The sequence below is a fragment of the Eleutherodactylus coqui genome, chromosome 1 (genome assembly GCF_035609145.1).
Source record: "Eleutherodactylus coqui strain aEleCoq1 chromosome 1, aEleCoq1.hap1, whole genome shotgun sequence".
Taxonomy (NCBI): domain Eukaryota; kingdom Metazoa; phylum Chordata; class Amphibia; order Anura; family Eleutherodactylidae; genus Eleutherodactylus; species Eleutherodactylus coqui.
This window is the reverse complement of record NC_089837.1, coordinates 36,976,521-36,991,246: the sequence shown is the minus strand read 5'-3', so window position 1 is coordinate 36,991,246 and position 14,726 is coordinate 36,976,521. Positions and strand designations below refer to the sequence as shown.

General features: G+C 48.8%; 1 protein-coding gene across 1 annotated transcript; it reads right to left on the bottom strand.

Annotated features, from left to right (window-relative positions):
* Nucleotides 1-10,004: 10,004 nt before the first annotated feature.
* Nucleotides 10,005-14,100, bottom strand: LOC136620200 (uncharacterized). The gene is made up of 2 exons (XM_066594907.1): nucleotides 13,968-14,100; nucleotides 10,005-11,598 (listed from the first exon to the last, which is right to left on the bottom strand). Exons 1-2 carry the CDS (start codon nucleotides 13,987-13,989, stop codon nucleotides 10,625-10,627), a joined length of 996 nt encoding a protein of 331 aa, XP_066451004.1. The 5' UTR covers nucleotides 13,990-14,100; the 3' UTR covers nucleotides 10,005-10,624.
* Nucleotides 14,101-14,726: the final 626 nt, after the last annotated feature.

Sequence of the window (14,726 nt, the reverse complement as noted above, 5' to 3'; positions counted from 1 at the left end):
TCTCTGACCCTGAACTTCCGGCTTCTGCCCCATTAGATCCCCCCCCCCCCCTGACCCTCCATCCTCCAGTATTCCCCAGTGACTAATACTTGTTTTCTTCTTTATTTAGAGCCTTCCGACGACTGTTCTCCTGCTGTGCCTGCAAAAAATGTAATGACAGCTGAACCATCTTGCCTCCCCTAATCCTCCCCACCCACATAACCCTCTCCCCTTCCCCACCCAATAAATCTTTCCCTTCCCCAATCGCCTCCACTCCCCCATCCCCATCCCCAAATCCCAGTGTTCAACATCTATAGCCACTCCTAGAAAGATAGATAGGGATATCAGAAAGATATGAGATAGTTAGGGACACGAGATAGATAGGGATATGAAAGAAAAGATAGATAGGGATATGAGATAGTTAGGGACACGAGATAGATAGGGATATGAAAAAAAAATGAGATAGATAGGGATATGAGATAGTTAGGGACAAGAGATAGATAGGGACATGAAAAAAAGAGATAGATAGGGATATGAGATAGTTAGGGACATGAGATAGATAGGGACATGAAAAAAAAGAGATAGATAGGGATATGAGATAGTTAGGGACACGAGATAGATAGGGACATGAAAAAAAAGAGATAGATAGGGATATGAGATAGTTAGGGACAGGAGATAGATAGGGATATGAGATAGTTAGGGACATGAGATAGATAGGGACATGAAAAAAAAGAGATAGATAGGGATATGAGATAGTTAGGGACACGAGATAGATAGGGACATGAAAAAAAAGAGATAGATAGGGATATGAGATAGTTAGGGACACGAGATAGATAGGGATATGAAAAAAAAAGAGATAGATAGGGATATGAGATAGTTAGGGACATGAGATAGATAGGGGCATGAAAAAAAGAGATAGATAGGGATATGAGATAGTTAGGGACACGAGATAGATAGGGACATGAAAAAAAAGAGATAGATAGGGATATGAGATAGTTAGGGACACGAGATAGATAGGGACATGAAAAAAAAGAGATAGATAGGGATATGAGATAGTTAGGGACACGAGATAGATAGGGATATGAAAAAAAAGAGATAGATAGGGATATGAGATAGTTAGGGACACGAGATAGATAGGGACATGAAAAAAAAGAGATAGATAGGGATATGAGATAGTTAGGGACATGAGATAGATAGGGATATGAAAAAAAAAGAGATAGATAGGGATATGAGATAGTTAGGGATATAAGACAGACAGACAGGGATATTAGATAGATAGGGATTTGAGATAGAAATGCCCCCTCTACCCAGTCCACTCCACTCCCCCACCCTTCTGTCACCTTCATAAACCTCTCCCTCCCCTCCCCCCACCCTCCCTCATCAGAAATCACGTTTGAGAGGCAAGAGGCAGTGTGAGAGAGAAACAACATTGAACAAATGTTAATCCATCCATTGAAGTGCACGACTCCATTCACCAATCTTCCTCCTGTCCCCCAACCCCAGAACTCTCTACCCAATAAAAACATTAAAATATGGATTGACTTGTACTGGATTCTTGAAGCATGAGTGCACAAGGAAGGCGTGAACCAGACCCATGGTCAGGGCCGGCTCTATGTTTAGAGCGCGAGACAAACTCGATGCAGGGGTTTACACAAAAACAGGATAGTGCTTACCTGAATCCCCGCGCTCCGGTGACTTCTTACTTACCTGCTGAAGATGGCCGCCGGGATCTTCTCCCTCGGTGGACCGCAGGGCTTCTGTGCGGTCCATTGCCGATTCCAGCCTCCTGATTGGCTGGAATCGGCACGTGACGGGGCGGAGCTACACGGAGCCGCTCTCCGGCACGAGCGGCCCCATTGAGAAAAGAAGAAGACCGGACTGCGCAAGCGCGTCTAATCTGGAGATTAGATGCTGAAAATTAGACGGCTCCATGGAGACGAGGACGCTAGCAACGGAACAGGTAAGTGAATAACTTCTTATAACTTCTGTATGGCTCATAATTAATGCACAATGTACATTACAAAGTGCATTAATATGGCCATACAGAAGTGTATAGACCCACTTGCTTTCGCGGGACAACCCCTTTAATAAGCCCTCATTGTGCCCCCCAAGTTATTTATAGTCCCACTCACCTCCATCACCATCCTACGGTATCCCCCATCCTCTGCCTTGGCCTCTTTTGTCCAAGCTCATGTGGAATACTACAGGCTGCATGATGAAATCTTCGTACCCGGTGTGACAGAGAAGACACCGAGCAGAGGAACAGGAAGTGCTTGGCTTATTGTAGTGCTGCTTGATTAGTGAATTGTATCTGTGTCTTAAAGATGTGGCTACAATTAATTTAAGAGAATAAAGGCAGGATCAATCCCACCCTTGAGTGGGCCCGCTAGAGTCATTAGACCCCAACATCTGTCCAGGTTAACCAGCTGCTGACGCCAGCCAAGCCCTGGGGGTTGCACCAACTATGCCCCTGAGATGGACCAACTTTGTCCGTGACCTCTTTGGGCTTCTCTTATGATCATCTGCTTCCTCTTTTCTGTTTAAGTCTGAAAACTTTGGTTTCTTGCATTGAGTTTGGTCTTAATTTTCCAGAACACAACAACACTTGGTAATTGCAGTTCTCAGTCAGATGACTGCAAATCTGGAGTGCATTGATACAAACGTGGCAGTGAAATATGAAGTAGTATCCTAAAAGGGAGGATGGAGTACTGGGAAAATTAGAAACTGTAGGACTTTTGGATAGGGGTGAGAGATAAAGGTCTTACAAAGATCCTTAATTCAGCGACTATTTTAGTAAGTTGTTTAGCTTAAACATACATGCCTCATAGCGAAAAGATTTTTCTATCCAGAATACCCCTTTAAAGTTGGAATCTAGTTAGATTAAAGGGGTTGTGCCAAGAGATACATTTTCAAGATAGGTGATAAAAGTCTGATCAGTGGGGGTCTCAACACTGAGACCACCACAATTCTGGATAACTGGGGTCTCACATCCCTCTCTTCTGTCACTGTGGGGATGCGTCTTCCACCTGCAGTCACATCAGATTGAATACAGCGATGGCCTCAAACTCTCATAGAGATGAATGGGAATGCACATACATGCAAAGCCTTCTAAAATAGTCAAAGTGGCAGTGTGCACAGAGACTTCCCCAGAGGACACCTCAGGAATGGGGGACCAGGTGAGAAGGAGAAGAGGGCGCCCGGACCCCACGTCACCTAAATTGTAAGCACCATAACTTATGGTAGTCATAGTCGATGACAGCTTCCCTTTAAGGTTAATCAAAAAAGAGTGGAGGGGAAAACAGACGCCAGACCTTTCTGTCCTAGATGTCAAAATCCAGCACTGTAATAACAGGCCCATTTTGATCTTTGCTATAGGACTCTATCAATTTTATGGCAAGGCTTACATTCATTAACCATATCGGTATAGACATTCCCACAACATGGACTAACACCGATTCACATTCTGCAGGAGTTCTCTTTCAGAAACAGTCATTGGAAATCCCCACTTTCTGACCACTAGGTGGCGCACACACTCTTTACATCATCTTTTAACTCTCTGGATTTATTTGTTTGCTTTTCCAAATAAATGAAACAATTGTTACAATTTTACAGGTTTCTTTATTTTCCATACTGGATACAAGTAGTAACAGCCTGATGCTGTCTGGTAATAGGGGACTACAGTAGTAGCAGTGGGAAGAGTAGAGTAGGGGCTTACAGCGTTACTGATCAGGGGGATCAGCACCCTTGGGGAAGGGTCAGCACGCAGCAGATAGGAGCTGAGCCCATCTCTGACTCACATAACTCCATAGACAAGTAGTTCACCTGCTTCCAGGACCTGAGCGGGGCGAGTCTGCACTGATTCCAGGATGGATGCTCTGCAGATGTATTCTCCTTCCAGGACTGACTCTTCAGAAGAGATCAGCTCATTCCTGCACATGACTAAAGGCAGGTCCATCTTCCTGGATGTCAGTATGAATGGAGTTCTGTGTGCGAATCCTCATTTATCTAGAAGATACCGGGATGCAAGGAATTGTCTATTTATTGGGAATAAGACAGCTTTTATCTGCAGGAGGTACCGTAAGGTGTCCTTCCAGCATCTCGTGGAGAGAAGTCCTCACTTACTAATAGAAAGGACTAATCCATCAGGATGGATAGATAGACAGAAACAGACAGACAGGCAATATCTTCCTATGTCCGTTCTGTTATATATTATGGGGGACACCCCTCTAGAAGACCCTTTATCAATGCAATTTTAAGTGGTCATTCTAGAAGGTTTCACTACTTATATGGATATAGGATAGATAGATAGATAGATAGATAGTTAGATAGGAGATAGATAGTGGTAGGTGGTGATAGGTAAGGTGACAATTGACAGATGTAAGTAATAATTGACAAAGCAGCACTAGGAAGCAGATAAGTAAAGGCTCCGGGGACTTATGTGAAAGTATGCTGACGCCAGGACCAGAACTCTACCGTGAAGATGAATAACCGGCGCCCCCTGAGAGGAGGGGCCTAAATAAATATACTTTCACACTAGCTGATTGGTTGGCTAAGGGAGCTAGGAGAAGGTGGGAGAAATGAGCACCATGAAAGGCTTTTTACATGGTCAGATGATCGGAACCCTTGTTTGCCTGATCATCAGGCTGTGTGTAGGTGCCGCCAATAATGCAATGAATAAGTGAATGCTTGTTTGTCAGGTGATCACATCTTTCATGTGGCATGAAAAATCATCATTGTCTACAGCACATTTCCCCGTGTAAACAGGAGATATGCTGCTGATAGTGATGACCAGGATGTGGGACTAACAAACGTCCATCCTCCATACTGTGTGAATTGGTCTGTGTGAAAAGACCAGGTCTGAAGAAGAACCTTAAGTAGGTTCAAAAGCTTCCAATAACATCATATATTTTTGTTCGCCATTAAAAGCTATCATATCTACAAGATTACTTGGTTTCTCTTACTGACAACAATCACACAAAAGACCAGGTAAACAAGCTTCAGTCTTGTTGATCGGCGCTCATTGCCACATTCAGACATGGCAAACTCATGAATTATTAGTGTCACAGTACAATACATGAAAAAGACAAAGCAAGATGTGTAAGTATAGCAAATAGGCAACTACTTCAATAAGTTAGTTAAACTTTAGTCAAATCTAATTGCAACGCATGTACAAAGCACAGTAATATTAGCCCCAAAGGATGATAAAGAATTCCATCCCATATTCACAGGTAACCCCCATGATGAGGGCTGCCAGCTACAACCCAATCCTAAGATATACATTGTAAATCAGCAGGGAGCGCTCCAAAGGGTCCGTGGATAAATAGACCCAATCGCAGGGAGTGGGACAATATATATAACTGTTGATTGGACTCACCCGGTGTACCAGGGTCACCCTTGGGGAAGGGGTGCTCTGGTATGTCCCTGATCTGGGTGTAAAATAGGATTTTATTATATACTGGTCCTCAGGACATCCGCTTTTAGGAGAGCATCAATGGGAGTCCGATAATGGGGGTATCAGAAAACAAAAAGGAGATATACAATAGGTCAACGCCCATAGAAACAATCCCAGTGCCCCAGATAGTAGACAACCAGCATGTATAGGGTGAAGAACTTACTTCACAGGGGGGCCTCAGATGAGCGAACCCCAAATCCAGTGTAGCCTTGAATTATTCACTCATAGTAGGGTAGAAACCAGTTGGAGAAGGACTCCCCATAGATCAGTGACCGGCCTTTATTCAAAGCGGTACTGCGACGCGTTTCAGCTTACAACTAAGCATTTTACATACATCCAAAAAACACCCAGACATTTGTATAAATACATATATCTTACCTGGATACCTGATGAGAGTTCAGATGTACCCCCTGACGGCTTTCCGGAGTCCTTCAGCCAGAATGCAGACGTGCGTTCCATTGGAGCTGCCGCGACGTTGTTGATGTGACATGAAGTGCTGTGGCTCTCTCTCCCCATAGAGAGGAGGGGGGCAGCAGCGTACAAAATAAAAAAAATTGACATGCCGCAGAATTGAATTCCGCCCGGCTTTTCCGCGACGGATTGGCTGCCCCGTGTGATTTCTGCAAAATCTCGTCCACATGGCTGGCTAATCCCGGCTCTTTGGTGCGCAAACATGCACAAGATAGGACAGGTCCTATTTTTTTGCACCCCCCCCCCCCCAAAAAGTGAAAATGAACCCATTAAAGTCAATTCCGTTCCTCGCGTTATCACGCTCATCTGGTTAAGCTCTATGACCTTTCACACATGAGCGTATTTTACCGAGTAAGAATGGGCTTCCATGGGTGAACTGGATTCTACATGCGGGAAGCCGTCCGATGCAAAATAGAGCATGCTGTGATTTGTTTCCCTCTCGCGGAATACGCAATTTGTATCCACGAGAGTATACGAAAAGAAGCTAAAGTACGTGCCTTTCAATGCCTGCGCAATAGGAATCCGTCCGTCTGAGCCGGGCCTAATACGCAGCAGCAATCTGACATTAAGGGCTCCTTCATACGGGCGATTTTGCGAGCAAAAAATAGGTCGCAGGAACCGCAACTATTAAAGCTCATAGGTCTCAGTGGGTTCACTGATATTGGCTTACTTTCTGGGGCGCATTTTTACCGGACATGAAAATACACGACATGCTCTATTTTTGCCCGTATTTGCGCACCCGAGACTCCATAGGCATCTGTGAGGTGCGCCAATGTGTACGTGTTCTGAGGGAAATTGTGCTACTCACAGCATAATTTTGCAATATTAATTGATAACATCAGCAACTAATTAGGCTGGCCTGCCTACTCATCAGCATGCCATGCCCATTCAAACATGGTGCGGATGTGTCCCGTGCCGATGTGAACAGGGCCAGCAGCGGGGAAAAGTACAGCAAGAGGCGGGGATCGGCTCTCCAGAAGACGGGATCGGGCTCCACTCAGAGCGCAATGAAGTCCTCCACTGGCAGCGGGATTACGCTTTCCGCTGTGTGAAGGAGCGCTGACTTGCAATTTTGCCTCTCATGGACGATGCACGAATTGCGCATGAAAAAAGTAATGCGGCATGCAAACTAAGATAGGGGATGTTGGCACGTGTATGGGGGATGTTGGCACGTGTATGGGGGATGTCGGCACGTGTATGGGGGATGTCGGCACGTGTATGGGGGATGTCGGCACGTGTATGGGGGATGTCGGCACGTGTATGGGGGATGTTGGCACGTGTATGGGGGATGTCGGCACGTGTATGGGGGATGTTGGCACGTGTATGGGGGATGTTGGCACGTGTATGGGGGATGTCGGCACGTGTATGGGGGATGTTGGCACACAGCACATATGTGATTCACTGCGTACTTGCTGCAGGCTCCTGTGCGGCATATACGCACATTGGTTGGCTGAGTAGCACTAGATGGACCAATCAACACAGCGTGTTGTGGAGGTGGGATTTATGAGTTCGCTGAGCCGCAGCATTGATTGACCAATTCAGAAATTCCGCCTCCACAATCTGATTGGTTCTTCAATCTCTGCTCAGCCAATCAATGCAGAGCTGGATGAACCAATCCCTGCCCAAAAGAAAGGGGTTCTCACAACGCACAAACCTCAGACGATTTTTTTACGCCTTAGGGCTCCTTCACACTGGCGATCGTGATATCGACACAAGATAATTGCGGCAAAAATCACACTTTTGCCCAAGTGATTTTTGAGCGTCGGTGAAGCCTTTTCGGCCTGCGCGATAAACAACAGGAGTATCTAAAGTTAAAAACGCATCACATGAACATCGTAAGTTCGTGCGTTGCCATGCGCTAAAGCAGACACTCCATAGGGAAACATGGGTGAGAGAAAAAAGCGCTAAACGCAGAAAGACAGGACAGGCTGCGATTTTCAAATCTCGCAACATCGCAGGACAGAAAACATCACAAATGGGAATAAGACCACTGAAAATAATGGGATTTATAGTTCTGCATTTTCATTCACTCTTGGATTGCGCAAAAATAGCGCGATTTTCTCGCCGGTGTGAAGGAGCCCTAAGGAAGGTGCGTGAGCGGTTGTTCATCAGTACCCAGCACCGGTGTAATGCTCCTCCTTATAGCATTTTCGCAGTCTGCATGCTGGGGGTTGTGGTGCTTCTACCTGCCCTCCTGTATTAGTACATTGGTAAGTTCATGGCTGCTTTCTGGGATTTCCTTCCAAGAAGTTGACCCAGGATATACAAGAGAGGCAAGAAACACACGTCAAGATCGTCCCATTGCCGGTACGGGTCAGTGTGGGTCCGATGCCGATAAGGACAGCGCACAGATGTGAAAACTGCTCATGTGAATAAGCCCCAACGTGGTCAACCGCGTGATTCTGCCCAGTACAAATGCTGCAAATGAAGGACACTTGGAGATTGGCACCTAATTCTGGCCTTATGAGCTAAGCTTACGGGCTGGAAGTCGGTGACCCGCGGAGTCTGGAGATGGAGGGCCTTCTGCTGTAGCGGGTGGTCAGTGTGATGGGAACTATCAGTATTTCTATTGTGTTCAAATGCCCCTCTGAAATCATGCACTTGCGCCATCTTCTGGCCATAAGATATGCTGATAACCAACTAGTTAGTGAAGATCGAAACAATTTGTCCAGCTTTAATTAGAGGCTAAAATAGCAGAAGGCCCCCCAGCAATAAAGTCTGCCCCCCCCCCCCACTCGTTACAGTCTTCGACAATCTTACCAGTAAGTAACCCGTCACCCCCTATAAGTTATGGAGCTTACAGGACAGGTACTGCTGAGTCCGTTTAATATACTTTTTTTTTACTTACCGGGTGTCTGCTCCTCACGCTGGCACCCAAGGGAGCTGGCGCTCTATTGATCAGCGTGACCACTTTAAATGCAGTCCGTCCGCAGGCACTCCACTGTTCCTTATGGGAGCGCACGGACTGGATGAAGAGTCATACCGGCTTCCTGGGGTGACAGTACAAAAGTGGGACCCCAGTAAGTATAAAAACAACACCCCCCGCCTCAGCAGGACCTGTCATATAAGTACCATAACTTAGTTTATGGTGCTTATAGGAGGTGATAGATTCCCTTTAATCGATAACAACTGACCAATAGCAACTAATTAGGCCGGCCCGCCTACTCATCAGCATGCCACGCCCATTCAAACATGGTGCCGATGTGTCCCGTGCCGATGTGAACAGGGCCAGCAGCGGGGAAAAGTACAGCAAGAGGCCAGGATCTGCTCTCCAGAAGACGGGATCGGGCTCCATTCAGAGCGCAATGAAGTCCTCCACTGGCAGCGGGATTACGCTTTCCGCTGTGCGAAGGAGCGCTGACTTGCAATTTTGCCTCTCATGCACGGTGCGTGAATTGCGCATGCAAAAAGTAATGCGGCATGCAAACCGAGATAGTGTATGGGGGATATCGGCACGTGTATGGGAGATGTCGGCACGTGTATGGGGGATGTCGGCACGTGTATGGGGGATGTCGGCACGTGTATGGGGGATGTCGGCACGTGTATGGGGGATGTTGGCACGTGTATGGGGGGTGTTGGCACGTGTATGGGGGATGTCGGCACGCAGCAAGTATGTGATTCACTGCGCACGTTCTGCAGGCTCCTGCGCGGCCGATACGCACACGGAAAGCGCTGGTGTGAGAGCCCCAATACAGGTGAAGGCGGTCTGCGATTCTCAGGCTTGCAGGACTGGGAACACTCTCAATCATTTACCCGCTCACTTATCTACTAAATAACCAATACTTACAACTTCTTGTTTCTGCCAATTGTGGGGTAGGCCACAGCTTTTATTTATTAACGAATATCAGATAACTTTATTGAAAAAACTTTATTGAAAAAACTGTCCATGCTGTCCGTATGCTAAAACTTTAAAGTCCGTAAACAGTCCACTGAGGACGTTTGTAAGCCCCGTTCCTTCGGCTTGCAAACCCTCCTCTACTTCCTCACAGCATGGACAAACAATCCGGGCCACACGGGATGTGCCGCGTTACTACGGCTCATTCCGTCCCCACCCCACCAACCCGAGCTAAAGCTTTCTCAACCCCATCCTGCAATCCGGATAGGAACGTATCCAACCCTACATCATTGAGGTGAACACCGTCCCTCCTCAATGCCCCCTTTTCCTTCTCTTCCAGCTCCCAATGGCGCACCGCCACCCCTCCGATAGAGTGAACGAACTGCGACATCCGCATGTTGATCAGCCTCCTGGCTCTATCCACCGCTTCCAGGCTCCTAGCTCCATTCCAGAGCCTCCTCGCGACAATGTCAGACCACACGATGATGCATCCACTAAAACATTCCCGAAAACGCAGTAAGTCCTGTTTCATGATGACCAACAGGTCTCGTGTCTTTGCTTTTCCGAGATCATTCCCCCCGGCGTGAACAACCAACACCACTTTCCGGGGGGTACTTCTGGCTATGTCCACCACCAACTTCCACATGTCGGGCCATCTTAGCCCCCGGACTCCGTGCCAGGTTACGGATGTTCCGGGTAGGCCTAGCTCCGATCCCAACGGGCGTACTGCTGCCCTCCTTTGTGCCCAGTAAATATAGGAATGCCCGACTATGTGCACCTTCCACGGTTCTGCTGCTGCAAATAAAAACAAGAAAAAACAAAAACAAGGGCAACCAACTTGAAAAAACACTGCCTCGCACTAAAGAAAAACGAGGGGCCTTTAGGCCCTAACTTAAATCTCCCACCGCCAGATCGGGTCGCACATAAGACTTATATGCCTGGGACTTCCATCTCCCAAGCCGTTTTAACCCGTCTTCGTTCATTCCACCCGCATCTGCCGACGTGGCCGCACCGATTCTGAAGGAGTGGGTTCCGAATTCCTTCGGATCGAGGCCCACAGACCTCAAAGACGATTTTAACCCCGCCGTTACCTGAAACCTGGTGAGGGGGAGGCCGGATGCGTGGACCAAAAACTGCTCCCCCGCCGGCCTTGTTGCCATGTAACTGGCTACCGTATCTACTGGGCACCAAACTGCGCCTAGCCGCGAGATCGGCACCCACTCACCTCTACCGAAAACGTCGGTTTTTGATTTCTTAATCCTGACCCGTAGCCCGTCGTCTACCGGTACCACATCGTCAAACATAAGACCTCCCGGCATAAACTTGCTCTTCGGAACTAACTCGCCGATCCTGAGCGCCGCAAAAAATGCCAGCAAGAACGCCGTCCTAAACAGTAAAACCTCGTACCCGTTGCAACACGTGACCTCCAAAGTGTCCAATAACTTGCACAACAACTGGTAAGTAATCGGGCGGCGGGCATCGGAACCGGCCTTTTCTTTCTTCCACCCGCGCACTATCTGGCGAAAAACGAACTCTTTTGTAACATCTCTGAACCCGTGCAACTTTAGCAAAAAAGCGACGCCCGCAAGATGCTTTTTCGCCGCATCCACCGACGCCCGTCCCGCCCGTAGGGACGCTAACATATCCAGGGTAGCTGACCGGGCCCTCTCGCCCCCAGCTACCCTGCCATCCGTACAACACAACCATTTTTTCCACACCGCATTATAATTTTTCCAGGTTCCCACTGCCACGGATGACTCGACAAGCTTCAGCAGCTCTGCTCTGCCAGATCCCACAAGAAAAGCGGGCAGCGTACTCCCAACGCATCCGCCTGAGGGTGCCGCTCTCTGAACCGCTCCATCTGCGAACGAGAGAGCGCGTCAGCTGCCACATTTTTATATCCCGGCACATGCTTTGACCGTAAATATATATTACGCTGTAAACATCTCAGAACCACATGTCTCACGAGTGCCAACACCGGTGGGGAAGATGAAGACTGCCGATTAATAATGTGCACCACCGCAGCATTATCAGACCAAAAACACACTTTGTGATCTTGTAACTCCTCACCCCATAGTTCCACAGCCACCACCAACGGGAAAAACTCCAATAAAGTAATGTTTTGATTCCACCGCTTTGTTATCCAGGATACTGGCCATGGTTCCCTGCACCAGTGGTTCCGGAAAATAACCCCAAATCCTGTAGACCCTGCAGCGTCCGCGGACAGGCTAAGACCTGTACCCGACCACTCTTCCTTAGGGCACACCACCTGCCCATTGAACGCTTCCAAGAAGATTTTCCATGTGTGTAAATCCCCTCGAATCCCTGGCGTGACTCTAATAAAATGATGCGGCTCCTTTACACCCACCGTCGCTAGCGACAGCCTCCGTGAAAAAACGCGACCCATGGGTATCACTTTGCACGCAAAGTTCAATAAACCCAAGAGGACCTGTATTTGGCGCAGCGTAACTTTTTTACACCTTACGACATCGCTGACCGTCTGACGGAGGCAGGCAATTTTCTCGATCGGTAATCTAAAAACCATTTCCTCGGTGTCAATTTCGATCACTAGGAAAGTTAACCTTGTCACCGGGCCCATAGTCTTTTCCTCAGACAATGGGACCCCCGCCTCCTGCATCAATGACCGGAATGTGCGTAACAAAAAACCGCAGGTGCCCGATGACTCCGTACCGATAAACAGGAAATCATCAAGGTAATGCGTCACCGATGTGATGCCCGTTTCAAACCTGAGCATCCATCCCAGGAATGAACTGAAAAGCTCGAAGTAATAGCACGAAATCGAGCAGCCCATCGGCAGACACATATCATAATAGAACTGATTATCTACCTTGCAACCCAACAAGTGGAAACACTCAGGGTGAATCGGCAGTAGCCGAAAAGCCGACTCAATGTCGGCTTTCGCTAACTGAGCCCGCTTACCTGCTGCTCTGACCAAAGCGACCGCCTGGTCAAATGACGCATAAACCACCGATGCTTGTTCCTTTGTAATGCCATCATTTACCGATTCCCCTTTTGGGAAGGACAGATGATGGATCAATCGGAACTTGCCCGCCTCCTTCTTAGGGACTAGCCCCAATGGTGAGACACGCAAGTTCGCGAACGGTGGTTCGTCGAAGGGGCCCGCCATGCGGCCCGCCGCCACCTCTTTGTTAACTTTTTCTCTGACTAATACTATATTATCCAGGGCCGACTTTAAATTTGCGCACAAGGTGGAAGCAGGTTGAAATGAAAAGGGGATTAAAAAACCGTCGGTAAAACCTTGACTAAGGATTCTTGCTTCCTCCCTCCTGTGGTATCTGTCGAGCCACTGGAAGAGGTACTTGCTTTTCACCGGGGTTCGGTGCTCCACTGGCACCGCCCCCGGCGACTGGCTGTCTCTGTTTTCTGAAGCAGCGCACCGCGGAGTGTTGTCCTCCGCAGACCGAACATTCATGCCTAAACTTGCACGTCGCGAAAAACCGGCAGTGGCCCTCATTATAGAGCCAGCATGCCCCGTTTGGCCGCGGAGAGGCCGCGGGGGGCTGTTGCCCGCCCCCCGCGGCACCCCCTTGAAAGGTAGTTTTCTGCGGGCGTTGAGCTAAAATGAGTTGCAACCATACATCGGTCGCTTTTGTCGCCCAACTCACGGCCGTACCCGAAACGCGCCGACGAAAGTCCTCGTCATAGCGCCACCACGCGGCGCCTCCGTGCAACTTATATGCACTGAAAATGGTGTTAAGATAGACCAACATCTCGGGACCTTTTTTAGGGTACTGTTGGCATGTAACGTACGCCAAAACCGTAAACGCTTGAACCCAATTACAGAAAGTCTTAGCGACCTTCGGTTTTTTATCCACACGATCCGACACCCTCTCTTTATCAACCGTCACATGGTCCGGAGACAACAGAGACCATATATCCACATAAACACCTTTTCGGATCTTATCGAGTAGATCATCCGACACACCGACCCCAAGGGGGCAACCCCGCAGAACAGCGAGTCTGCGTATCTCAACCCTTCCATCGGGTCCACTTCACCTCCGGCTGTTAGGCCACCCTCCTGCCCCACGGGTGGGCCCGCGCCCCCCGGGGATCCACAGGACACCGATAAAACATCTTTTTTATCCATTTTTCTCAATACCGATTTTAATACTAACACCAAATCATTTTTCTCCGCCACCTTGGCGGGATCCATTACATTTTTCCAAGCATTTAAACAGTCTGACTCACCGGCACGACCGTCCTCCGGCATCGCCAAGGGCGAGGTCCCTGCCGTCCTTCTCCCAGGGCTCCTGCCTCTGCTGCTCGATGGCTGCCGCGAACTCACATGCGGAGCGTCGTTTGTCGCATATCCTCCCGCTGTCATAAGGTGGCCCCGCTCTGGCCGTCCCGGGGGTGTATCCCGCCTCATGTGGCGTATGTTGTGCCTGCTTGTTGAAGGTGTTGGCGGAGGTTCCGCATGGCGGTAAGTATCCTGGTGGTGCCGTACACCTGGACTCCTGGATCCGTCACCCAGAGACTCTCCGCTCGGCCTCCTTATGCTCTCGCTTGCTTGCGCTCCTACTCTCACAAGCTCACTCTCACGCCTTTGCTGATACCTTGCCCTCCTAGCTCTCTCGCGCTGTCTACGCTTGGCACCCAAACCTTGCCTATTGCCGCTTGCGCGACTGGCGTAGCCCTGTGAGGAATCCCCCCCACCTGACGATGTTGCCACCACGAAACGTGGGTTGACATAACAAAGCCTCTGTGCGCTAGGGGCCGCTATTGCTTGCTGCTGTGGAAGGTGATATCTGTGAGCCGCGCGACCGCTATGCTCACGAGTCTGGGTGCTGACTGCGTACCCGGTGCCAGCGGGCGGGATGTAGGTGACATACCGGCTATGTCGATGCTCATGGATAGGGTGACCCACATAAGCCCCGATCGGGGGACCCTCCGGGACAAGGGCAACTAAGGGGATCCCCGCTTCCCCTATAATCTCCCCACTTTCCC

Coding starts and splice junctions, on each gene's coding strand:
- LOC136620200 (XM_066594907.1), bottom strand. CDS start 13,989: ATGCCGGAGGACGGTCGTGCCG. Junction 11,599..13,967: donor GCCGGAGGACGGTCGTGCCG/GTGAGTCAGACT, acceptor TCTCGTTCGCAG/ATGGAGCGGTTCAGAGAGCG.